Source organism: Podarcis gaigeae (genome assembly GCF_964106915.1).
Source record: "Podarcis gaigeae genome assembly, chromosome: 6".
Classification (NCBI taxonomy): domain Eukaryota; kingdom Metazoa; phylum Chordata; class Lepidosauria; order Squamata; family Lacertidae; genus Podarcis; species Podarcis gaigeae.
Genome location: NC_139682.1, coordinates 43,900,767 through 43,927,817, shown reverse-complemented (window position 1 = coordinate 43,927,817; position 27,051 = coordinate 43,900,767). Strand labels below are relative to the sequence as shown.

Here is a 27,051-nt window from a genome sequence, read left to right as displayed (position 1 = left end):
TATCAACCGATTCAAATTCAGTATAATTGTTTGATGAATATCTCCTGGAACCAAAATACCTAGCTATGTTAAGACCTCTGGGCACCGACAAAATCACCAGTTAGTATACAAAGTAAGTTGTCTGCAATTGCCCACTGGTATTAATTCAGATTTTGCCCAATTACTTGTATCTCCTGAATAGTCTACCCAAGCTATTAATTACTCTTTATTAATTCGGCTTTGGATGTTTCAGGTCTACTAATGAATAATAATAACACATCCATGTATAAAGCTAATTTAAATTATACTTGATAATGAACAAAACCACAAATCGCCCTCTTCCATCTGATTGCACATGCAATCAGTGGTTCCAACACAAATCAGAAGGCAGCCCTATCTGGTAACCTGTTCCAGACCAAATGGTTCTTAAAGAATTTCATTTGTTCTTACTTTCAGTTTAGGAGAGAGGTATAAAATTATAATTCATTTAAACATTTATGAGAAAATCCAAACTTTTCCAAATAACCAGGCAATTAGGTTCTGGAACTGAAGGCACATGCCTGTTTCTACCTATTTCATGGTAGTAGTGGGGGTGAGCTTTCCTTTTAAATGGATTGAGAGCAAACTACTAGTTTCTGTATTATCAGGTGGTTGGAAAATTGTATGCTGCCTATAAAAAAAAATGTTGGCTACCAGTACATATGACTAGCATGTTGACTTTAAAATAATTATGGAGAAGTGTCTCTACTGTGTTGGAATTTGCTGTTTGAAAAGTGGAGCCATGTATACTGCTGTGTCCTAGTTGTGTTTTTGTCCCCCCCCCCCCGCTCATTTTTCTCCCATTCCTGATTGTATAGCCTTCTGTGGGTGAGCTGCATAGTTGTTACAGGGAGACCCCAGTGTGAGACTGTAAGGCCATGTCATTTTTTCCTATAAATCTTGTAATTTCTTGCTTCAGAGCACAACAAAGTGAGAGAGTCAGCAGGGAGTGAATTAAATTCCCCCATGAGAGCTTGTATGGGGTGGGCCTCTTATATTCTGTCCACCGTTCCCTTGGCTCTCATGCACCATGCTGTGCATCCCCTTAATCGAGCAGCAGGTCTCCTGCGTACCAGCCTGGCTTGGTGCCCTCTTGACATGTTCCGGCACCCGTCACGAGCTGTATTCTTCTTGCACAAGCCACTACCAGGCTTAATAAACTCACACAGACTTTACAGGGTTCCCAAAGCCCATAAAACAGGGGGCTGTCCCTGCTGTCCCCTTGTGAACAAAGCTACTGTTGTGTGGCTAATGCAATTAAAATGGGGTCTATTGGAGACTTCATACAGCTGGCTACAGCATCCCAGTTTCTTCTGGCAAGCTGGCCTTCCGATCATTATGGCACTAGTGTTGTAGTAGAGCTCTTTTCTCTCCTCAATTTGTGTAGGACTCCTCTTGAACTTTGATTGGCTAATTAATTGATTGATTGAACTAATGAAGCATAATTAATTAAAATAGTGAAGCATTGAAAGAGAGATTAGGAAGTAGACGTGTGAAGTGCTGAAAGACCTTCCGAGGGTTGGAGAGTTAGGTGAAATAAGACTCCAGTTTTGTTCCTGATTCTTACTCTGCGTTATAAAGGAACAATTATCTTCTCTTCTGAGCCTCTATTTCTTCATTTGTCAAATTGTTGGAAGGATTTTACAACGATCCTTGAACTTACCTTTTCAGTTGGGTGTTCTTTCTTGTGATATTATAAATCCACACTTTAGTCAATAAGGACACAGAGCAGAATGGATACAATCCAGGTCACATGGAAGGTCAGTACAACTGTGCCATGACTAAAACCCAACCCTCTTAAATTGCAGTCAAATCCACCCTTCCTTGGGGCAACGGTCCTTGGGCAAAAATTGCTGCAAAATGGAAGCTTTTAAAGGGAAGGTGCAGGCTGTTCTGTACACATTGGAAGAGGATGAAAGTGCTGCCTGAGCTGTTGCCACAGGTATTTGGAAGCCAGATGGTGCAGCTGAAACTTTAAACCTGTTGAATTTTGAATGGGATTTCATTGCAACTGTTTTCTTTTGTCGTTTTGGTTGATGCCTATATAGTAGGCAAATCCAAGGAAACATCGCTTTCATTTCCGAAGAAGGCAACACACACCACCTTAGATTTATAGAACTATTTATACAGAAAAGGACTGTTGATATCTTACTTTTCATGTGTTGACATGTAGACCAGTGAACTTTATTGAAAACACCAAGTCTAAAAATTATTTAGTCTGTGGCATTTTCCATTGTTGCTGCATGTCTTCTCAAATGAACACAATGCAGTTTCAGTGCTTGTTTGTCCTGTGTAAAGTATATATTTAGGAGCATGTTTTTGAGTTTTATAGGACTGACAATTGTATTAGGTTTGTTGATATTGTGGGTGGGTGGAGAAGTTGCTTTAAGAGACTTTTAGCACTGTTTGTGTGACTGAGGAAGTGTCTGTAACTTCGTTGCTTTTTAGCCATTAAGCCGCTTCTAAAGACTGTGTTTGCAATCTTGCACTTCTTTTAGCATTTAGTGAAACTGTAATAAAACACCTGGTATCCTTTGGACATCTGTGTGGTGTCTTAATGTAAAGTCACCTGGAAAAAAATTGGGTGTCTGCCTTAAAGACGCACATATGGTGTGCTTTCAAACCTATAGTGATGCTAACCTTTAAAGTTTACATTCATGGTATATCTGATATACATGCAGTATGCAACACATATCATACTGAAACTTTAAAATATTAAAATACATTTTAAAAATTGCTCATGTGTTTTTCATAGCTGTGTGATGAGTATGTTCTTCCTTATAATTGTGCTGAATACTGTCGTAGAAATAAAATTACTTGCAAACATCCCTGCTGTGTTCCCAGATATGGTGTATGCATGAGAGATATTCATGAGATCACTTTGTAACATGTGTGTAGATACTCTTGTTTACACTGTGTGTCCATATGCGTTGCACGTAGCACACATGCATATCTATCTACACTGCAAAACTAGGTTGTGCCCATGTTTAAGTTATGCATCAGTCTCATTCGTAGCTACAACAATACAGTCTCTGTCTTGCATTTACATGCCATGGTGTATACCATTATATTGCATACGGGTAAGTGTGCACACACTAATTTGATCCATGTGTTGAAAATCAGCTGCTCCTCCAAACAGAGAGAGTACGGTACAGTATGTAAGGTTTAAATGCCTGACGGAAAGTAACTTTGTTCTTTATAGCTGGAAATGTGGAAAATTAACAAGCGGTTCTTTCTCTGGGACACACCCTGCAAGTGCCTCTGCTGACTGGGGAGAGCACAGCCGCCCTTTGGAAGCCAGAGTCTTGATTTACGGCTGCGGTGTTGACAGCTCAGTGGAACCCACATGCTGTTTGCAGCACCGCCAAGCTGGGCTATGACCCGTCGACCTCTACCTCCGTGCTCCCCCCTCCTGTCTCTATGCTGTAATAAAAACCTGTCTTGCAGGCAGGGCTACAATGACTTTGTTGTTCAGAAATGTACCATTTTTTTAAAAAAATAATTCTTCTCAAAGCAAAAATAAGAAACGTATGAGGAAGTGGGGCTTTGGGAGCAGCTGCTTTTGGTACCACAGGATTGTTTGTGTTAGGGGTTATTCTCTGCTTGCAGTCTGATCTTGGCTCCTGAATGAAACCCCTCTCCTCTGCTCTTTGCAAGCATAGACTTTTTCCCTCTGCGGTATGGCTGCTGTGATCTGACATATTAGAGTGCACTTCCCTCCCATGCCTGTGTGTTCTTTTTTAAAGTCCCATGCCTTCATGCACACCTTTCTATTCTCCACTTCCCCAACTCTCACCCTCTGCTTGCCAGTCATGGTTTGTTGTTGAGCTTACCAGGCTAGCCATTGCCTGTGATCACGCACAGGAATGCCATCAGCTCCTGAAGAGACATATCAGTGGCCTGAAGAAGGGTGAGAAGCCCTTTCCCCATCTTCACTGGGGATACTTAAAGTCCTGTGTGTCTTGAAGGAAGACAAAAGTGAGGAAGCACAGGCTAGAGAGCCCGTTCCAGCAGCTCCTGAATGAACCATTAGTCTGCCTGAGAAAATTCTGTTCTATATTATGTACAACTGGTTTCTTTTTGTAGTGGGGGTTTCTTAGTAGTTTTAAATTTTGGATTATGTGTTGGGAGTCTTGGCTGAAATGTGGTATCTTGATAGAACAAGTAAGTAAAAAATACCCATAGTTCTATATGTAGTGACTACTTAATTTGTTATACAAATTCTATTCCCAGCTGCCTAGAATATTTGAATCTGGCAGGATTTTTAACAATCTGTATCCAGAAAGTCATTCTTGAAGGTATATTGGCCCATCTAGACCAATCTGTGTACAGACATAATCTATGCTTGTATTTGAGACTTGAAAGACCAAGGTGGAGTGGGGTAAATCTAAATTGAGTTAGGTCAATGGAAGCCTATTCCTTTTGACTGTTGCCAAAAGACTATTGATCCCATCCTCTCCATTCTAAAAACAATATGCAGCTACTTGACGCTGCACTATCTCTGTGTTGCTATGAGATTGGAGTGGGATATGGACACAGAGAAAATCAGATCAAGAAAATAAATTTCATCCCACTGGATCTATCTTCTTAAATGTTATTTCCTTATTAATATGGCTCTTATGTTGGAGCTCCAGTAGTCTCCCATGCTGATAGCTGGTGAGGACTATTTCTGTTTTAGCTTAGTCTTCCAGCATCCAGGATCATTCTTTGGTCTCAGATCTTTCTAGTAATGTGAACCTTCACAATGGTGGAAGAGAAATGCCTGGCTTCATGGTTTTTCTGTGGTCTTTCTGTGCCAGTGTTGCATGCTTAATACAAACTACTTTGGCAAGTAATATTTGATCTGCTGTCTTGAGTATGTGAGTAGTTATTTTTCAAATTTGATGGCAAGGTTGCATTGGAAAGAATATAAAAAGAGACTCCACTTTTTAAATCTTCATCCTGTACTATATATCTTTCCCTCCAGGCTCTTCAGGTGGCACGGCAGTTCCTTCTGCAACAGGCAACAGGGCTGACTTCTCCCAGCAGCAATGAAAATAAGCAGCCAGCAGTCCAGGTGAGAGGATAAGAGCTTTCTGGCAAAAAGTGCCTCTGAAAAGCTATGCTTCCTGATGTGATTTTAAAAAACTCACTGCTGATCCTCTGAATCACAAACTTTTGGTTCTTAAATACTATAGTATTAAGATATATTAGTATTCCTTATATACCTAATGTTACTGTGGTCTTTGGAGGTATTGCACTATGGTTGTTTCCATTACACAGATGATAATTTAATTTTTGTTCCATGTTCCAAGCTGGTATTTACCTAGTAGGCCACCTTCCATGTCAGTTGATTGATGAGGTTGTCACTCCTGAATACATTCTTGGTGTATATGTATTTTTTAATTGTGGCACCCATACTAAATTTTACATTGCCAAAGCAAGCCAAGCAACTATTTAAAGATGTCATTCAAGGTCATATGACTTAAATACCATTTATAGAATTTTGTACTTGTTGAGTACGTCTGGAGAATTGCGCTGAAATTATTTAATTCATTGAGAGTTAATATCGGAGGAAGGCAGAAACATCTGGATTGTATTCTGTGATTCTATGAACTTGAAGTGAGAGTAGCATCTGTATTCTTGTAGATTTACTTCTGTGAACCGCCCTAAGATCTTATGATGAAGGACAGTAAATACATACATACATACATACATACATACATACATACTTTTGACTGATAGAGCCATTTGGGCAGAGCTTGGTTAAGACACCTGTGTGTTTGATTCCCATTATGGATATAATATTTAAAGTGGCTCAGAGCAGTGAGTTGGATGTTGATATGTGGAAGCAGATGTGTTACTGGAAGCTTTTTTTAGGTTTTGAGGCTGGAGGAGAGCATACTGAGAAAAGCGTCAGAGTTGCTGGATGCCTTAGTGCTCTGGGGTAGCAAGAACCTATGGTAGGATTCCCAGGTTCTACAAAGAATGTTAAACAATAAGGTGTAGAAGAGCTTGCTGAGGACTAAACGCCTGCCAATATTCTGCATTAGCATGTGATATGGCACGGTTGGGCTTTGAGCCTTTTTCTTTAAGGACTGGATTCACACAGCCACATGTACTCCATTTTCAGGTGAGGTTGCACTGTTTCATGACAGACTGGCAATCTGTAGCACTTGTCACCGGCACAGAGTGCAGTTTTTCTCCTACTGTTCAACCCACTTTAGTAACAGAATGGTAGCATGCCAAAACATGATCTAGGCTCATCTTTGAACCACTAGTTGATTAGGCTCAGAAGGAAATTGGCCACTGCGTATTGCTCCTGTGGATTTGTTTATTTGGGACACTTCACATTTGAGATGTTGCCATATCAGTGAGATGCCATAAATGGTGGCAATGTTTATGGAAATCTTACTATAAAGTTGCTATAAAGGGAATAGTTAAAGAAAGTCTGGAATTAACTGCTTTCCTTTTGACAACAGTGAGGCAAATGATAGCTGCTAATTGGAAATCTCCTAAACCCCTATATATTCTGTAGCGGCATGAAAAGGGAATCAACCTCTTACTACTAACTTTATTATTTATAAAAGAAGCAAGAAGGGCTATGCTCCCAGTAAACTCACAGAACAATTGAGTTTATAATTTTAAATTCACAAAATATTCATGCTTTATTTTCATTTGTTTAATTGTAATAACTGGTTTGCCTCATAATTAACCAGGCTGCTGAGCAATATATACTGATCACTTGTTACTTTATGCTTGATTTTTCTCATACTCTTTTCTTAATTTCTTTCTTCTTTTTATTTAAATATGTTTTGACTTTTTAATGTTTTATAAACAAGATCTGTTTAGTTATCTTTTACCATGTATATCTTATCAATCTAAATAGAAAATAAAGACATAGCCAAATGGGTTAATCAACCCTGTCTTTGCTTGCCCACCCACTTCCTTGCTGTCTTCATCCTTTTGGACCATCATATCTGTCCACCATTTTATTTGATCTCACGCTAGGTTTATGTCCCTTCCCCTATTGATTCCTATTTAGCTAAAGCATATCCCTGTGACCATGTTAGTGAAGTTTCCATATCAGAGCATATACTTTGCATGCATAAGTTCCTGCGCTAAGTCCCTGCCATCTTCAGCTAAATGATCTTGGATAGCAAGAGAGAGTTCTACTTAAGACCATGACTGGAGCTAATAATGACTTGACAATTCTGAGTTAGATGATCCTATCTGTTATAATTCCATCCTAGACTATTTCATCTTAACCATTTCTTCGTGATTTCAATTGGAGAGTGAGAAGCTAAATGATTTTTTAAATAGACCACTGATGTCATAACTTATCCAGTTCTGACACAACTGCCATTCACTCTGTAATTAGCTGATTTCATACTGGTCAGTGAATTTGGGTGCATGTGTCCCCCAGATGAAAGGTCATACACTCACCATAATCAGTGCATTCTTGGATTCTGTGTAGCCCCATAAATGAGAGTGTGCTAGCACAATACCACAGGCATTATTTTATAGAAAGCTCAGGAAGACCAGGAGTAATGGCTCCCTTGCCCATCCTCAAGAACTGATCATAAATGAAGTTAGCAGGCACAGTCACTACTTTCTGCTCAGTCCCATCCCCTAACCATTGCAGAGAGGTCCTATAAGACAAGTAAAAATAGTCATGATCCTCTGGATATTTTCATAGTGTTTGGATGGAGGGTGAGATGTGTGACTGCACATGATACCTATTTTTAAAAATAACAGGTGAGCAATTATCTGTTTCTTACTCATGGATTCTGTGCAACCCCTCATAGGGGAGAATATTTTGTTATTTCATTGTAAAGAGGAAATGGGCAGCAATGCTGTGAGATCTCATTCAGGGCAGGAATCGTGAAGGCTTCTTCATGTCCAGTTTGTACTGCTTAGCAAAAGTCAAACCTGTGGACCAGGTTGCTGCCCTGTGGATCTTAGTGATGGCTATGCCTCTTGACAGCTGTAGAGTCATCACGAAGCTAGTGGAGTGTGCAAAAAACAGATATGGACAATTAACGTTCTGCATCTCATGGCAGTGTGAAATTGTCTTGACAATCCAGTGAGAGAGACAGTGAGCCGATATGGGATATCCATTTGGAAGGGCTTCCATACCACGCAAAGAGAGAACTAGATGTTTCCCCCCCGCCAAAAAAAAAAAAGCAAACAGACAAACCCTGTCCAGTGTAGATGGCCAGAGCATGACAGAGATCTGAGAAATGCTGCAATTACCTGCCATCTGCAGACAGAGTAGAAGAATACACAAGCGAAACTAGCCATTGGAAGATATACAAGTCAGAAGCTACCTTATGTTTTAAGTTGTGTTCTTAAACAGGGTCCACACATAACAGCCACCTTGCTGAGATGTCAAGTTGGTGTAAGAGCAACGAGGATGGTGTAGGATAGCCAAGAGAGCTGGCAAGTTACCAAGGGTTCAGATGGTGTCTTCATGAGTGAAGTAATTTTAAAAGAGATTTGGTTGTGAAGCACAAGGAGGAAGAGAGGGAAGCATGTTGGCTGAACCTTGTTAGAGTCATTAAAATAAGACGTGTTAAAAAGAGACATTCTACTGGATGGCAAAAAGCTGATTTTGCAGCCATGTGGACTTTAATATTTGACCAAGTAAGGCCAAAGCCTTTCAGTGAAAGGAAACAGGTGAGGGCTTGAGTCAGCATAGCTGAGTCCGTGGCAACATAATTAATCGTGAAGTGCTTCCAGTTAATAGATTAAAAAATTGATGTGGTAGCCTAGTAATGGGGCTGTAGGAGCCAGACACACAGATGGTGGTTGGGTGTAGGAATCTGACCCTTTTGCCTGAATACCTAGTCTGGGATAATGGAAAATGACGCTGTGTAGTCCTTGGTCATTTGTAGAAATGTTGAAAACTACAAGGTGGGCAGGGTGGCCTTAGAAGAATACATGGCTTTTGATCAATGAAACCTTCTCAGAAGTGGAACATTGACCACCAAATATATATCTTTGCAAGCCCTGCCCCCTCACAATATAATGCTCAAAATGTGAGCTGCAGATTATTGTTCATTCTGTGTGATTCAGAAAGATGCTGGATGCACTCAAAGATCTTTTGTTGCTCTGTGTCTCTCTTCCACTCTTCTTCAAAACATTTCCTATCATGCTTGACATTATGTTGTCACATTGTGCTCTGCCCCTCTCCGATAAATGACAGCCAATGATATGACACAAGGGCAATGCATAGCATGATGACATCACATCACACATTGTGTTAATGTAGACACTATGAGGAAGAGGGTGAGAGAGACTTGGAGAGGCAGCAGTTCTGTGCTTCCTGTAACACCTAGTTACACTCTGAATAAGTTACACCCGAAGCACAAAGCCTGCTCTTCAGATGCAAAGCTATAAAAGTGTCCTGCTTTCAGCTTTGAATGTCCCTAGAGATGTTGCCAAGATGGAGGTCATTGAACATGTACATGCCATTGAGGGCAGCAGGTTTGGGACATGAAAGGGCTTGCAAAATGAGCATAAATTCAGGTCTAAAGGAGGAACAGCAAGAGAAGGGGGGGAAGCCCAAGTGAATGGAAAGTGACAATTTTAAATAGCTGTGTGGAGGGGCTCTCCCTTCAGGCTAATTAAATTTATCGGCGAACAGCAGGTTACCTTATTAGAGCCACGTGGGTTTAATTAACAAAGGAAAGTAATTAGTATGTGCTCTCCTGGAGCTGAAGGTCCCGCCTATACCAAACTGAACTGCCTCCACAGTCTGCTGGAAATGGAGGAAACCCAGTGGATGAGAGTATGGAGATGGGGGAGGCTGCCTTCTGCTTTTCCGGACACCCCAGGGAGCCAAATCTATGCAGTGGTCTCAGCACTGTTTGTTCTCATTTTCTTTCTGTTGAAATATGTCTGGAATAAAGCAAGGGGATTATATTGCTTGTTGTGTTCCCCTCTCACTTATTCTATTTAGTTTGGAACCACATACCTGCAGTTTGATCTTGAGTGTATAAGCTGTCTTCTCCTCATCCAGGTCTGTTGCATTTATTTTTTCACTTGGCTGCCTATTTCTAAACCTATCAAATCAAATTGGTATAGGCTCACTTACCTTCAAGGTACCATTGTTGGCACTGAAGGCAATAAGACTTCATCTGATGTCCAGCACCCCTATTCATGTCTTAAAATATTGTTGAAGATGTTAATCTTCAGAACAGCCAGATGGGACTAGGATTAGCAAAACTAAAGCCATTTTGGGGAATTTTACCAGTTTAATGTGTCAGTTTCGGCATCAAACCATTACAATGCAATGAAGGTTAGGGTCTTTCGGACTCTTCTCCACCTCCCACCCCAATTTTCCAAACCTGATCAATGAAAAATAACATTGGAATCAACAGATCTAAGCTTTCTCAGTATCCATTCCACAAAATAGCTTTGCTTATATATTCTGATCTCTCTCCATCAGGAGTGCCTGTAAGTTCCTGGCAATATGTTAGGTGACTTTACTTTATTCCAAGAAGTTTTAAATGGAGCCCTGCTGGGAGTTTTCCACTGACTTCGTTGTTTTTTCAACAAGCTTTGGATTAGGCCCAAGCACCTCCTATATTGGAACAGTGGCTATGGAAGACCATTACTTGAAATGCAGTAAATTTAGAAAAGGCAGATGGCTATAGGGGAAAATCCTATATTGGCAGGGAGACTGTCTTTATGCCCTAATGGGTCTTTTCCAGTCTTGAAAATGCACTATAAAAATGCCATCTCTTAAGGGAGTTTGTGGGATATGATGGAATCCAGACCTGGCCTGAAACATTTTTCCTTCTCTTCTAAACCACCACCTCCTCCTCTTTCCCTCGGGCCTCTATAACACCTGCCCTGAAAGGAGTAGCCCTTCTGTGAAGGTACCAGACGGGCCGCCATCTCCATTAATGAGTTTAACTGAAAGTGAAGAAGGCAAAATCACTGCTGATATTAACAGCAATAATTCATCAGGGCTTCTTTCGAGCCAACAGCCAGCTTTTTCCAATAGCTTTTTCAGGAAGGAAATGCAGTCACTGAATGGAAAATATCTTGAAAGAACAAAGGCAGTTAAGGGTGAAGTCAGATTCCTGTAATCTGTGAGTGTCTCCTCTTTTTTTTTAGTCTATGTGTTTATATATATTTGTGTGTGTGCGCGTGCACACATGTGTGCAAATACACACACACACACACACAGACACACACACACAGACACATGCCCATCTTTTGGAATTTTTCTCTTACTGTTTTTCTCCCCCTGCTGTTTCTTTTCCTGGTAACTATGAAGTGTGTGTATGTGTTGTGTAGCTGTGTCTCTCTAACCTAGTCTCATTCTGTCATTGCCTGTTTATCTTCCCTTTCACCCTCACTCATTCATGGTCTGTTTTCTCTCTCACACTTTGTTTTTCAATCTCCTTTCTCTCCCCCTTCCTAGTCCACCCTTTCCCAGCCTCCCCTCTGTCTGTCCTGCTGGCTTTCTCAGAGTTAACAGAGCCTGACGTCCTGTCTCCCTCCCCACCTTTTGTGTTGCAAAAGAACTTGTGAAAGTTGTAGACATGAGTCAGGAATAGCTCATAACTCAGCAACCTCTCTCCCCTCCTCATGCCCCACATTACAACTGGAGGAGGATCTGAATGAGGGGAGATATAGGATTAAGCAGACTCACTTTGAAAGGAAGTTTATCTAACAGTGGAATGGTGTGGATGAGATTGACCAGGAGAGTTTCTCCAGGCAGGATGGGGGTGGGGAAAAGATGTAGAGAATATGGGTGAGAATGAAGAATGTATATAGCAAGATTCCTGGGCCAAGGTCTGGGCTTGGTGATGGGGTACACCGAGGTGATTGTAAAATATGTGTCAAAGTAATCTGAATTTGTACTTCCACACGAGCCCCGCTATGGCAAAGTTTAAGCAGAGCAGGAATGCTTCCCTGCCTTTAGGGGAAGCAAAAACCACATACTTCACTTTTTTCCCACTCGCTTGCCAGGGCTGCAGTGGCTGCCTCCCAACCTTTCTCCCTACCCACATAAAGAAAGAAAGCAGAGCGCTTCCCTCAGTCTAGTAGCCTCTGAACTGAGCTGAAAGGATTTTCTGTTTGTTTGCTTTACAAGGAGGGTATAAGGAACTGAAACTAAACAAATTGCACAGCTAGGTACAGAAAGGAAAGCAGCAATTTCCAAGTTTGGAGTGAAAGTGTAACCATATCCTGGACTGGCAGTGAACTGATAGATTTCCTCCTCAGTAGCTGGGAGTGAGAGGGAAGGATAGCACTAGGGAAATTGTTCCAGAACAGGCTGTAAAAATGCTCTCAAATCCCTCCCTCCCTCCCTCTCTCTCTCTCTCCCTTTCCCTCCCTCCCTTATGACTCTTCTGTGGGCAGGTAGTGGTTGAAAGACTAAGTTGTCTTCTATAGTCTGCTTTTTAGCCCTTCACTTATACCATAGTATACACATTGTAAATATTAAGGAATGCCAAAACTTTGTTTTGACTGTTGATCTTAATGAATGGCGTTATGTCAAATAATCAACATTTTGCCCACATCAAGACTGCAAGCTAAGTCAAACAAATTCACTTACTTTTACCGCCTTTTAAAAGGTGTTTTTCTGTGCCCTAATTTGGTATTGTAATGCAATTTTAATAAACAGAACTAAGCTGGCTGGCTGCCACCTGACTTCAGGGGCCTCTGTCCCCTACTGGACCCTAACTCATCAGTCTGTCTTTGGAGCCACATCCAGATGACAGCTTTTTATTCTTGTGGCTGGGCTCTGTCTTACAAAGTGTGTGCATTTTAGAAAGACTCGCTAAACTTAACGGTCTTCATGGCCCAGACTGGTCTCTTATCAACTGTGAAGACTAGAGGGAAGCTAGTACAGACTCAGGCTACTCTGCGTTTCGGGGACTGCGTGGACCAGAAGTGCAGAAATTACTCCCCCAAAATTCTAGCTGTATGGATAAATGTGCCTGAATGGTCTGTTAAAAAAAAAAATCATTAGTTTTCAAATTATTATGAAGCCACAGAGAGACGTAAACAATAACAAAAACATCCAATACTATAGCCAACTAAAAACAGGGCATACAAAACCTAAACATGTTAAATAAAAACACCCAATTTAAAACCACTACAATCCTATTTCTCTTGGCAGTGTGGGGAGAGATACCTGTAAACCGGAAACTAAACTATATGAAATAAAATCCCGCCATACTAAATAGAAACGGCCAGAATCTTCCTGCCCCTTACAGACCCATAATGTGTTATTTTTTTCTGCAATAACTAAATTCCAGGTATTATTTATTATTATTATTATTATTATTAATTTATATATCACCTTTTTTCTTTTTGCAAGGAGCTTTTCTCTTCATTTAATCCCCCCCCCCCAAGAAACCTGTGAGGTAGATTAGGCTGAGAGGCATTGACTGGCCCAAGGTCACCCAGTGAGCTTCATCCTGGCCAAGTAGGGATTTGAACCCTGGTCTCCTAGGTCCTAGTCTGACACCCTAATCACTACACCGATTTTTTAAAAAACAACACCTGTGGGCATTCCCTCCAGATAAGGGGAAAAAATCTCTTTCCCCCCACAACCTCTCCAAAAGTTGGCAGATATATCAGAAGTAATATGAGATACGGTGTATGATGCCATTGGTGTAGAATTTTTAAGGAACATTCTCTCAGATGTGCATGAATAATCTGTGAAGTGCAAACTCTTTTAAAAATGTAAAGTTCCATTGACCATGCAACATTCTGAATTTGCGCATAAATGTTTTGCTAGAAGAGCAATCAAAAATAATAGTGTGCATGGAACTGTAGAGCTTCAAGGTACCTAAGGATCATCTTGTCCAAACTCTGGACCAGCAGCATTTCTTCCATTCAACTTCACCTGGCAGATCATCTTGTATTCATTTTCAGGTGTGCTGCTGAGATGTGATTTCAGACAATATACCTTATTGTTGTTTGGTTGTTTCTGTGTCATTTGGAACAAACATGGATGTTAAGGCATTTTTCTTACAGGTGATTTGCGGCCATGCAAAGCCTGCTGATTTATGACCACACTTTTTGGTAGCGAGGTTTCTGAATTGTTGTTGTTGTTGTTATTCTATAAACTGAATAAAATAATATTTGCCACATGAGAAAATCTGCAAGTGACTTAAAAATGTTAAGGGTACATAGAGCATAGAGCATAATATAAAATCTGAAAAAACAATACATTTCAATAAAAATCATGTATTTATTATAAAACAGTAATCAAACATACCCTAAATAGGCATCAAAGTAATCATAATCCATGAAATGTATTGCATGTTGGATGTATGACTATTTAAGAGCTGTCATTGCAATTCCCTTGATTATTTTAAAATTCTGAAGCCAAATACAAATCATTTTAGTGATGGCAACTTCTCAGTCAAGTGAAGTCATGAGCCTTTCATCTATATGGCATTACTTTCAGCTGTGTCCTAACTGTTTTCCCATTCATATTCTCCCTCTCTCTCTGTGTGTGTGTCAATAGTCACTCCTGAAAATTCCACCCTAGTATAAAGATACAGTGGTACCTCGGGTTACATAAGCTTCAGGTTACATATGCTTCAGGTTACAGACTCCGCTAACCTAGAAATAATACCTCGGGTTAAGAACTTTGCTTCAGGATGAGAACAGAAATCGTGCTCCGGCGGCGCAGCAGCAGCGGGAGGCCCCATAAGCTAAAGTGGTTCTTCAGGTTAAGAACAGTTTCAGGTTAAGAACGGACCTCCGGAACGAATTACGTACATAAGCAGAGGTACCACTGTATCAATATTTGAAATATTTAAAGAGAAATTCCAGTTTTCCTGATGAAGTGCTAGAACTAAGCCTAATCACTTTGGCTGTAATTTAGGATAACAGTTTAAAAGTTGCCACCATCTTATTGATTCTTGGTTCCATTGTGAAGTAATCTGCGATTCTTAGTTCTAGATCCAAGCATGTGTGACATCAGATGACTTAAAACAAAATTCCTTTGATTCCTTTTTTGTAATTAAATTCCTTTTTCATATCACATTCCGTCCAGGAGAGGAACACTTATTTGATTTCAAGAAGGTAAACTGCTGCTTGTCGTTAGAAACTTTGTGTGGAGGTAATGATAGGTTTAATAACTTGGCCATTCAAGTTATTGAATGACCATTCATTGTTGATCAGCCCTGGTAGCAGCAGTCTCTGTATTTGTAAGTGAATGTCACTTTTCAGCTGGGCTTTCAAAAGGTTATATACAAAGATTCAAAATTAGTGTGGATCTGAAGAGGTGTTTTGAAGATAGTGTTACTCCCGCTGACATGAAACAATTAGATTTTAGCTACCTTGAGTCTTACCACAATATGTATTCTGATTTAACCTAGGTGATCTAATGGTGCCTTTATCAGCCATTATTTCTACTTTATTTAGGAGACAAAATAGTCATTCATGAAGCTCACTGTGTGATACCAGGTCAGCCACTTCCTTCTTACATCACCTACCATATATAGTTGGTGCCAAAGGGGGCCCTTTTGAATGTTCAGCGCCCTCAGATATTGGACGGTGGCAGTCTGGGAGAGGGCATCCTCTGTGGCAGCCCCTAAGTTGTGGGGCTCCCCACAGAGGTGCTTTTGGCACCTTCAGCAAAGGCTGAATACTGTTTACCCTGGCTTTTGACACTTGAGATGTGTATTTTTGGACCCACCTTCTTTCTATAATTTTATGGTTTTTTAAACTCTATTTAATATTGTGTAATAATTGTGTTTTAATAATAACGTTGGGTTATAATCCTTGTACCTGCCCAGGGACCTTAGGGTGAAGGGCAGGTAATTAATTGTTTGAATAATAGTACGGTAATAATATTGTGCTGTATGTTTGCAGTGAAATGCTAAATTGGCCCCAGGTTTCTTGTAAGCTTCCTGCAGCATAATACATAGGTGTGAAATTGCCAGTATTGATTATTTAAGTGGTGGTTTCCTCAGCTGCTTCCCCCCCCCCCCAGTTTCTTCTGAGTTAGGATTTCATTTTGAGTGCTGTAGCCCTGTAACTATGCTGCCACTTTTTATTTGTTTGTTTATATATTTTCTTACTTACAGTCATACCTCATGTTGCGTCTGCTTCAGGTTACGTGTTTCCTTGTTGCGTCCTGTGGCAACCTGGAAGTACCGGAACGGGTTACTTCCGGGTTTCGCCACTCACACAGAAGCGCTAAATTGCCCGTGCGCAGACGCGGTGCTTCGGTTTGCATCAGTTCCATGTTACGGACAGGCCTCCGGAACGGATCCCATCCATAACATGAGGCTCCACTGTACAGTGGTACCTCTGGTTACGTACTTAATTTGTTCGGGAGGTCCGTTCTTAACCCGAAACTGTTTTTAACCTGAAGCACCACTTTAGCTAATGGGGCCTTCCGCTGCCACCGTGCTGCTGGAGCACGATTTCTGTTCTCATCCTGAAGCAAAGTTCTTAACCCAAGGTACTATTTCTAGGTTAGCAGAGTCTGTAACCTGAAGCGTATGTAACCCAAGGTACCACTGTATTACATTTCAATCCTGCCTTTCCTCCAAAGAGATTGGGGTGTGCTGCAAGGATTTTCCTCTCTCTTCTCCCCACTCTCCCTGCCCCATATTATCCTCACAACAGTGCTGTTAAATAGATTAAACTAAGAGAACGTGATTGGCCTAAATGTCACCAAGTAAGTCACATGACTGGGAATTTGAACTTGGATCAATGCAGTGTTAGTCTGGCACTCTAACCACTATGCTGCATTTGCTCTATGCTGGGCCACGTTTTATTTCCAACCATATGGACTAAATACTTTTCAAAAGGTCTATAGTTGGAATGGTTTTGGATTTCAGAGATCTTCTTGATTCTGTATCAGAAACTAATTTTGCAACATTGAAAAAAAATCTGGTGATTAGAAAGCAACATTGGATTCTCTTTTGCCGTTCTCCTGAAGACCGTCCATTTCTGAAGGAAGATTGTGGGGGAAATCTGAAGACATGTTTGTAGCAGAAAGGGGGGGGGGCAATGCTACATGGAAGGAGTAGCAAGTTTGGAGCAAACTGCAGGAAATTGCTTTTCTTTTGTCTGCTGTGGCAGAGAGGGCACTGGTGTGGAAAAGTGTATTTTGCTGATTTGAACTTGAGTGAAATGGGTAATGAAGACAGATCAATACTGGCCCCTCTGCATTGCCTCACTCGAGGAAAAAGAGCTGCCTGTGTGTCTGCTGTGTAGCTGATTTTCCCCCACTTGGTCTAGTTCTCTTGCACTCTTCCTGACAGATTTTTTTCCCTATGTGCTACACTCTGAACTGGTTTGCACATCACTTTAAGCCATAGTTTAAATTACACTGGTTTAAAATGAACAAGCAACATGCGGGTGAAAAAGTCTCATTGGCTTACCATCATGGTTTGTCAAGAGAGAAACAAACCATGAGCCCTGGTTCACACTTGAAAGCTAGCCAGCCTCTGGTTTGTTGCTTCCGCGGCACATTGAAGAAAGTAGCTGGGAGGAGTGAAGTGTTGTCTTTTGAGCAGCACGCGCCATTGAACATTAATGTGACATGTGAACCAAGCCTCTGTCCCGCTTGAGCATTTCACCGCTACTTGCTCTTGCTTTATGTGATTGGTTTCAAGAAAATTTGAGCTCGTTTTGAACAGATACTGTGTGGCAGCACTGTCCTCAGTCTAAAGTGCCCCTGCACGTAGGATAGGAGTCGCTTATACCAGGATAATAGGAAAACTTGGTACAGGTCTGATGCACAGCCTGACCTACACTAGCCTTAGGTCTGAGATCAGCAAAGGCAGATGCAACCTTAGAAGGCCGTTAGGGTAAATAAAGCAGCAGACATGACCTTGTTCCTAGTTTGTTTACCATCAAGGAATGTTAATGTACATTCTTAAGTGTTCTCTTCATCCCTTTTCATTGAATCTTAGAGCTCTATGGGTTGCAAGAGACATAACATACATGTGTACAGTGGTACCTCGGGTTATATGCGCTTCAGGTTACAGACTCTGCTAACCCAGAAATAGTGCTTCAGGTTTGCTTCAGGATGAGAACAGAAATCGTGCTCTGGCGGTGCGGCAGCAGCAGGAGGCCCCATTAGCTAAAGTGGTGCTTCAGGTTAAGAACAGTTTCAGGTTAAGAACGGACCTCTGGAACGAATTAAGTACTTAACCCGAGGTCCCACTGTATATCATACTCTATTTGGAGTGATAACATGTGGTTTCATCTGAACCCATTTCCTTGAGGAAAGTTCTTTCGCAAGAATTGTTAATAATGTTTTATGCATCTTGCTTCAAATTACAGAAGTTTATAATCAGGTTCTGTACAACTGTGTAGGTGTAATGTTTTAACTAAAGCTGTAGGCAGATACCAGGGTAGGCCAATGGAATAAATTATGAATAGGACTGGTACTAGATTGCTTGTTAACATTATGCAGATTTAGAAAATCAGTCCAAAATTTGTTCATGTGTGGAGTGTGGATTGGTATGTACCCATTACCACATTTTATTAGAGGGGATCACCAACCTTTTGGGGACAGGGGACATATTTAGGTTCTTGAGAGAATTGCATGGGCACCAATTTGTCTGGCTGCTTCTCTCCTCCAGGTCACCTTTCCCCGCCCCCCAATAGAGTGCATGTGCACACAAACACAAACATGCTTTGGGTTGTATTCAAGATAATGTTTTGTCAGTGCAAAGTTTTTCTTCGTGTAATGGGCCATTCTCCCCTCCCCCCAAAATCTAAGGGTTCTTCCAACCTTTAGATTTCCCATTGTGCAAATATTGACTACTGCCCATTATTTGCTTTTCCATGAGGTCCGGATAAAAATCAGATCCAGTAAAATTAAGTGATCCTCTTGAATTTGTGTCATTTTCCTTGGGGGTTCCCCCCCCCTCAAAAATAATATATCACTGTATAATTAAATCTTACATTGGTAAGCTGCACAGTATCACAGATCTGGTACTGGGGAAGACTTCGGCAGTGTCATTGTAGCAATGGGCACCACATGGCAACTCCAGGTAGGTGTATGGAGTAAGTTTTAGCTGTGCGTGAGCTGTTCCATCCCTGAACTTGCTCTTCTGACTACACCTGGTTTCTTTGCATCTGTTGCAGCTCGCTTGCTCTATCCAGATATCTTCACATAATAGCTGTTGTTTTCCAATGGCACAGAATATTTATCTGTTGTTTTACACAGCAAAACAAGATTTCAAACATTGCATCAAACCAAAATATGAGCAGTAGCGTTCATTATTCCAGTCATGCTCATTCAGTCATGTGATCCTTTCTCCCTCTGTTCCTCAAAGACAAATTGATATACTAGGTAAGGAATTGCCTTCTACCTTGAAGAATGCTGTACTCTTTGACTCTTGGGATACTTTATCCAGCTTCAAGCAATAGGAGATTTCATCTAACACAGCCTTCAGCTGAAGTCTTGTGTTATGCTTCATTAATGACTCTTACCCTGATTTAGATGGCACATTCCCTCCAGGGTTGGTTCCTTCTTGCCATATTGCTTCTTTGGTACTGCAGTCTTATCTTAAGAATCTGTTCTGCCAAGTTCTGCTTTTTACTTATCTGTTTTGAAATCACAACTAACGTCACTGAATGTGGTGAGCTTTCATCAGGAAACACACTTTCCACCACATACTGGCGATCCTTTTGCATTTCACTCCTAACTCTGGTATGGTGGGATTCCATTTAAGTAAGGCATCCTGGAAAAGCATCTCTTCAGATGCATTGTCAAAGCTTTGTTAGGAAGCCAGCGCTGTTAGTAAGCAGTTTTGTGGAATGGCAACTGGCCAACAAGTGAGTCACTGCCTGCCTTAGCTCACTGTCTGCCAGATGCCAGCTATGACACACGCACACCCACAAACCATTCTTGGAGAGAGAAATTCAGCCTCTCTGTCTACAGACACAATGCTTCTGTTGTTGGGAGTGCTAATATTCAGAGAACGGAGAAGAGTCTACAGTTCTTATGAAAGTAAAAAAGCAGGCTTGGGACAAGGAGTTAGTTGAAGTTTCTGTACTAGTTCAACTTTCATTTGCACCAGAACATTATTTTAATATTTCTTTCATGTTGAGCTTGCAGTGTGCAAAGTCCTGAACTAACCGGTTGATGCTAAAGTGGTTGATCTTTCCTTTTAACATGAGTTTCCTATAATGTTTGTTGATTGTATGATTCCTATTATTTGAAAGCTTATGTCCCAAATTAAAGTATCTTCTGCCCAGATGGCCTAATGCTTTGGGAGCTTTGTCATCCTCCCAGAGTCTGATATGGTATATTGAAAGAATCCATGTGTTTAACAGTAGAAACAAATTCAAGCTTTCATGTTGTATGTTCAGATCATGTCAAAATTGCTGTCATGTTACTGTGGCTGTGTGAGCCATTAAAACAGACCTCTCACGCTTCCATTATCTTCAGATATGCCATCCTGCATGCTGTAGCTTAAGGTGTTGCTACTAAAGATATTTAGGGTGAGCAGGCTTAGCTTCCATTTTGATGGAAAAGTTGATTTTGGAGTCACCAAGAAATGGACTGAAGCCTTTTGCCCTTTAATTGAAGCCCCTGCTCTTTAGCCTATAGGTAACTTATTTATCTTTGTTTACACTGCTCGAGCTAGAAGGGAAAAGCAAAATAGTTGGATAGGGCAGTTATGGCTATCTAAAGTTATGGAACCTATTGGTCTGTGCTAGTATTGGGGGGTTGCTTCAACAGATTTTAAATTCTGAATTGTTTCCATTATCAGGATCTTAGCATGCTTTCTTGTTTCTTGCCCCCCCCCCCCAGGTTTAATAAACAACTTGAATACAAACACATAAACTGTGTTGTCAGGAATGGTGCTGCTGTTGCACAAGATGAGCTATAAACTTGTTGAACAGTCAGTCTGTCTTGTTTAAATCTCCAGACAATAGGTGTACACTAAGAGAGGAGATACAACGAGGAAGCATTATGATTTGAAACCTCATTTTTAACAATGGTAATTTCCTGTTAGCACTGGACGGAGTTTTGCATCATTGCTTGTGTCAATAAGCAGAATACATGTGTTTAGCTTATAACTTTGCAGGGCTGATATATTAAACCACTTTTCAGCATTTGATTAGGGCAAATGTTTTCTGTAATGAGATGCAGCTACTGTGTTGACAATTCTTATAATATTGGGTAGAGGATCTTGAGGGAGGTAGATGATAAGATGGTAGAACCCAGCCCTGGAAATGATGGGGCTACTTTTTTCACCATCTCATCTTAAACCAGGAAACAAGAAATCTGGACAAAAAAAATTCCTTCCAGTAGCACCTTAAAGACCAACTAAGTCAGTTCTTGGTATGAGCTTTCGTGTGCATGCACACTTCTTCAAGAAATCTGGAGGCCTCTTGAGTCCTAAGAATACTCCCATCTTGTAAGAACCATTGCTCATGTATCTTTTATCTTCTTTCCTGCCCCTCTTCCTAAGGAGCCCCCACCATTCTCTGTGTCAGCTTAGCATTTTAAGAGAAAGGGGAAAGCGATTTGATGTAGACAAAGGTTTGTATGAAAATATAATTCTGCTTTGTTAGCAGCCATCACACTCTAAAAGGCACTGCTTTTGTTTTCTTGTAACGTTGTGAAAACCTCATGTCGGATCGAGAGCTGCGGCCCTCACGACTAATCGCCTCTCCTTTGTGTTTTTAGATTATAGGGGCAATTAGTGTTGTCAAAACCTCTGGCAAGTCTCTTTGCTCTTGACAGGGTGTCAGTCCGACGGGCGCGAAATGGAAGGTGTTATAACTCTCCGGTAATTAGAATGCCTCCGATTTTGAAAATGCCAGCCAACGTGTATCAAGCTGGATGCACGGTGTAGTGGTGGGGGTTGGTGGGGAAGGGAGTTCAGATGGGGGATGCAGATGAGCAATTAATTACAGGCTCTCATTCAGAGCACATTGCAGGCTGATGAACAGCAAAGGGAAATTAGCGTGATGCTTGTCTCCTAGTGAGTGGGCATCAACTCCATTCTTTCTCATTCTCCTGGTACTGCTGCCTGAGTTTCTATGTTGATTTTCATTGCTACTTGCATGTTGGAACACCCATTCCGTTGGTTAGACAAAGCACAAAATACTAGTAGCAATGTACATCAGTGAAATACAGGTTGCAGAGGCCATGGTTTTGCTATGATAACAAGGCTTTATATTAACTACTCCACTATAATTTAGTGGAATACCTCACCAATGGCTTTTCCATGTTGTGCTGCCAGTATTATATTAGGTTTTGCACAAGATTCTTTCAGGTGAATGTTGGAAGAACTTTGCAACTAACTGTGCTATATTGATGGACTAGAATCTCTGTCCAGCATGAAGAAGGTTAGACAGTCTGGATTTTGTTAGGGAGGAACAAGGGTCTTGCAGCTTTGCTTCATGGACTGATTCTGGTTAATGGTGCCTCTTTAGCAGTTTTGGAGCAAGCCCACAGCAGTTAATAATTAACTTTGTAAGTTGACTCAAAGTGACTTCTGGAATAACAAATGAAAATTTGGGCACCTCCCTCAAGCCAGCAACCTGAGTAAACAGATAAGACTTGCAACCTGCCCCAAAGGTCAGCAAGCTCCTGAATGCTTGAACCAACAGGACAGAAGGGGGGAGAAATTCCCTGGTAGAATTCCCTCTGCTCAGGTTCCTCCTTCTGAGTGAAGTATTAAACTCCTTGTAAAACTAAAGGTAAGATTGCCCTCCAGGTTGTCACACTTGCCAGGTTGATGGTGAGTTTGATCTGCTTCATGTGACAAACTGCAGCCTTTTCCATCCTGAGTGGTCCAGTGGAAGGGTGAAGACTATTCACTGCAGTATCTTCATTGAGTTGTTCGATTTCAAACTGGGATGGAGGGGACAGTGCATCCCTGACAAGGGACACAAGAGGGATGAGAGTTTCAGATTGCATTAGCTGTATTTCGTGTATATTCTGGAGGGGCTGGGACAGATGTTTTGAATGCACCCCAAATTTGAGCTATTTCTGGACATTCTTTGTTCTTTCACAACAGTGCAATAGAGTGCTAATCCCAACTGGAAAGTTTATTTTCTCTACTTAAGAGAAAGGCATGGATGAAATGGAGCAATCATTTGCATTCCCTGATTAATTTGATTAAAGTGATTTAGATGCCCCTTTTCCTTTGCTCAGAGTGGTTTACAAAGCGGATGTATCTTTCCTCTCTTACTGAAGACAAAAGGAGGAACATCCTCTAACTTCAGCTGGGAGGTCATTCCTTAGTTTCAGTGGCAACTGGGATAAAGGTCCTGGTCTTGGAAACCAATAGTCATTTTTCACAAAGTGAAGGCTCGTGGAGCAGCACATGATCTGACAAGGTGTGTGTGTCTATGTGTGCGTGTCATATCATTTCAATTACTCCCCACATAGCCTAGGTCTGGTGAGTCCTTCATCATCTTCCACCTTCTAGGAACCATCTCTTCCCTTTGTATACAATTCAATTATTGGAGCATTAACTCCAAATGGTGCCTTTATTCTCCAAGACAGGGGTTCCAAAACTATGGTCCATAGACCACCAGTGGTCTGTGAGCTTCATTCAGATGGTCTGCAGCATGTTTGTGGATTTATGGTTGAAGACAGCAAACAGCATTTCCATCAAATTAAAAATATTTATTTTTAATTGCTTCTTTTACTTCTTTTATTGTATAACCATATGAATTCCATGGAATACAATAGAATGCAATATATAAGAAATAAAACAAGCAATAAAAATACAATACATCATCTAGTGCAACAATTGGAACAACAGCAGAAAAATCATTAAGTGGTCCTCCAAGACCTTCAGCAATTTTCAATTGTGCCATGTGGGGTGCTGGTGGTCAGGGAACCACTACTCTATGAAGAATATTCCCGGTAATAGAGAATCTGCAGGCCTTTTGCAGATAGAAAAGACCCAGGACACTTTATTTAGCTCGAAAAACTTTTATGCTAGTGAGAGTGGAATGCCTGCTCCAGAGAGCCCTCCATGCAGGAATTTCATTCCTAGGAAAATTGTGTATTATAATAGCCAAGCCTGTAAATTTTGTCAGTTGGTTCTGAAAGTCACTCTATTGTCACTTTTTACATGACAGAGTTCTTCATCTGTGGTGCTGAGAAAATGTGGGTATTCTTCAAATGCTCTTTGCAGTGAAGCCTGATGAATGGAATAGCTTTTTTAAAAGCCCCTTACTACTTCAGTGTTCTTCTAACACCTTTGCCATCTTCCCAGTGCTTGTCCAGTTGATTTCCTGCTTCTGATGCAAATGTCACTGCATGAACATACAGTTGATCACAGTGTGTGTGTCTGTGTTCGGATTTTTTGTGTTTTACCTTACACCAAAGGTTTTCCATGCAGGAATTGCATGACAGTTGAAGCAACCTTCACTCTGAGAATAAGCTGTGGTTATTGTTCTTATTACTGCTGCTGCCACTATTGCTATTATAGCAATAATATTTAATATGCCACATTATTCAAAAAGGTGCACTGAATCCCTAAGGGATAGGTAGCTTGGAGACTGGTGTTTCTGTGCACTTGTTAACCCTTCTCCAGGAACATCAATTTAAAATATGTACTGACAGTTATTCAAGTAGAGCTCATCTCTTTAATACACCCTTCGTGAGCCTCTCTTTCCATACTTTCCACACCTGCACAATCTGCACCTTAAACACACTTCACCCTCATTGATAGAAATCAATGGGCTCAGAAATCTGTAGGCTCTTGCATCTTTCCTGGTCTTCTTCCACTCTCACTTCAAGCCAGAGGTGTGTGGAATGATCCAATTGTGACCCCATGACCATGCGATTATTAAACCAGTCAATCAATTCCTGCCTAGATGGACTTATTTCCACTACTACTTTCCTTGTATGTATGGAGGTATGATAAGCAAAGTAGTCTTAGAAGGAAGGTGGAATAACTTGCTCACTACATTTATTCTCTCTTCCTAACAAGAGCACACTAATTTGACACCTTATCTCTGCCCCCACGGAATTGAAACCTAGTCACATGGTAGATGAAAGAAATTATAGGATAGGTGCCATCAGTTCATTCTGTGAGGGAATGCCATGCAAAACTCCTATGTCCATATTATTTTCTTTCCATTCTTGTCCAACACTAAAGCATTTAACTGAAAATAGAGAAACCTGCAGTAAAGAAGTACCATGAGTTTTAGGGATTGGGAATAAGCAGTATATGGATGGCACCCAGCTTTTATATTTTGTTACCAATGAAGCTAGAAATTGCTGCCTCTTTCCATAGCTAGTGTGTGAAGGTTGTGGTTAGATGGATGAGGCTTAATTAATGAACTGAGGCTTAATCGGGGTAAGACTAAAAGTGATGCTGATGGGAATTGGAGTGGCAGGTTTTCCTGTTGTGCTGTAGGACTCTTAGAGCAGGGATGTAGGCTGGTACGTTCCTGGGTCAGTCAGTACTGCTACGGCTCTGATACACTGGCTGTACTTGTTTCCAGATGGTAAGAACCATTATCTATGCCTTTGTTACTTCAGATAATAACAAAGACTATGTTTGGTCTATATAGGTCTGTCCTTTCAGGCTGTTTGAAAGCTGTAACTAGTGTGGAATGCTTTAGCCTAGCTGCAGGTGAGTGTAGGCAGGGAAGAGTTCCTGCATTTGGTTCTGAGGCAATTACAGTGGCTGCCAGTGAGTCTCCAAACCCAATTCAAGCTGTTTTTATTGACCTATATCAGGGATGGTCCAAAGTGCAACCCAAGCGCCACTTAAAGCCTCTTCTGGTGCCCCTCAGGGCCTCTTTTGGCACCCCTCAGCAACATTTGACACCTTCCCCCTACAGATGCCTTCCCAAAGCTGGTTAAGCAAAGTGCTGGGCTTGAGGAAGGAGGTGTGATGGCTCTGACAGGGTCCTAGAGTCCAGCCTTCTTCCCAAAGCCTAGTTAGGGCCTTCCCAGCTTTGGGAAGGAGCTGGGAGGGCTCTAGGAGCCTCACACCCTCCTCCCCAAAGCCTGCTGCCTTGCTTAGCTAGCTTTGAGAAGGCAGCGTGAGGGCTGGGTGTGTGTGTCCGATTTTGGCCTTCTGCTCCCCACTCTTCAAGCAACAAGGCAGTGTGCGGCCTGTGTTTTCTGTGCCAAAGTACTCTTGCGGCCCACTTGGTATGAAAGTTGGACCACCACGACCTATATGTAACCATTCACAGCCTACTTATCTCACAGGTGAAGTTATATGGGGTACAAAGAAGCAGTTATTTAAAGTCATTGAATGTAGAAGTAAGAATTGCGTTGTAGTCTGGAGTGTAAGGAGGAAAAAAATTATGCTGATTATTTTTGGTTAGATTTGGTTTTCATTGTACTTCTGTATTAAATACATTGTGAGATGCCTTGAGCAAATGTGAAAAGGCCAAATACAAATGCTTTAAATAACAGTTTGACACCACTCATATTTATCAACCTGATTCTACACCGATTTTTTTCTGAGCTAGGAGAAAATACCTAGAATAGTGGTTTTTGGATCTCTTAATGGTGGTTTGCAGAGAGCAGGCCACTTTCACCAGAGTTCTTCTGACTTTTGGTTTCCATTTTCAGCCTTGAGTTAAAACATGTACCTTTAAATCCTTTTTTAAGGGATTTAAGTTGTTGAGGGTTTTTACCCCAGGAAATAAACTGCCACATGGGCCGGATTAAACCGACCAGCGGGCCACATTAGGCCCCCCAAATGGACTTTGGACATGCCTGCTTTGGAATATCTCCAGGAGTTACATTGAATTGTGTAAGCAGCTGCATTAAAGCCATACAAATGTAAATTTTTGAACCCAGAAGAACTCCTGAGATTAGAGCAGGGGTTAGCAACCTTTTTCAGCCGTGGACCAGTCCACCGTCCCTCAGACCATGTGGGGGGCCGGACTACATTTTGAAGAAAAAGAAATGAACGAATTCCTATGCTCCACAAATAACTCAGCGATGCATTTTAAATAAAAGGACACATTCAGGTGATTGGACCACACCTGGCCCATGGGCCTTAGGTTGCCTACCCCTGGATTAGAGCCTTTGTTGTGTAAAGAATGCTGAAAATCATTATGACCCTCAACATCCTCACAGAACTTCTGTTC

At 41.2% G+C, this 27,051-nt stretch overlaps 1 protein-coding gene across 10 annotated transcripts in view; it reads left to right on the top strand.

The window, feature by feature from the left end:
• Positions 1-27,051, top strand: part of FOXP4 (forkhead box P4) — a 155,271-nt gene that overhangs the window by 63,490 nt on the left and 64,730 nt on the right. For 9 of the 10 annotated variants that reach the window (XM_083744983.1, XM_083744978.1, XM_083744982.1 and 6 more), the window contains one exon: positions 4,985-5,074. In XM_083744983.1, the coding sequence (XP_083601109.1) occupies positions 4,985-5,074 (90 nt within the window). Of the gene's footprint in view, positions 1-4,984; positions 5,075-14,932; positions 15,064-27,051 lie in introns of those variants that run through there. The other variant, XM_083744977.1, reaches the window with a different exon arrangement.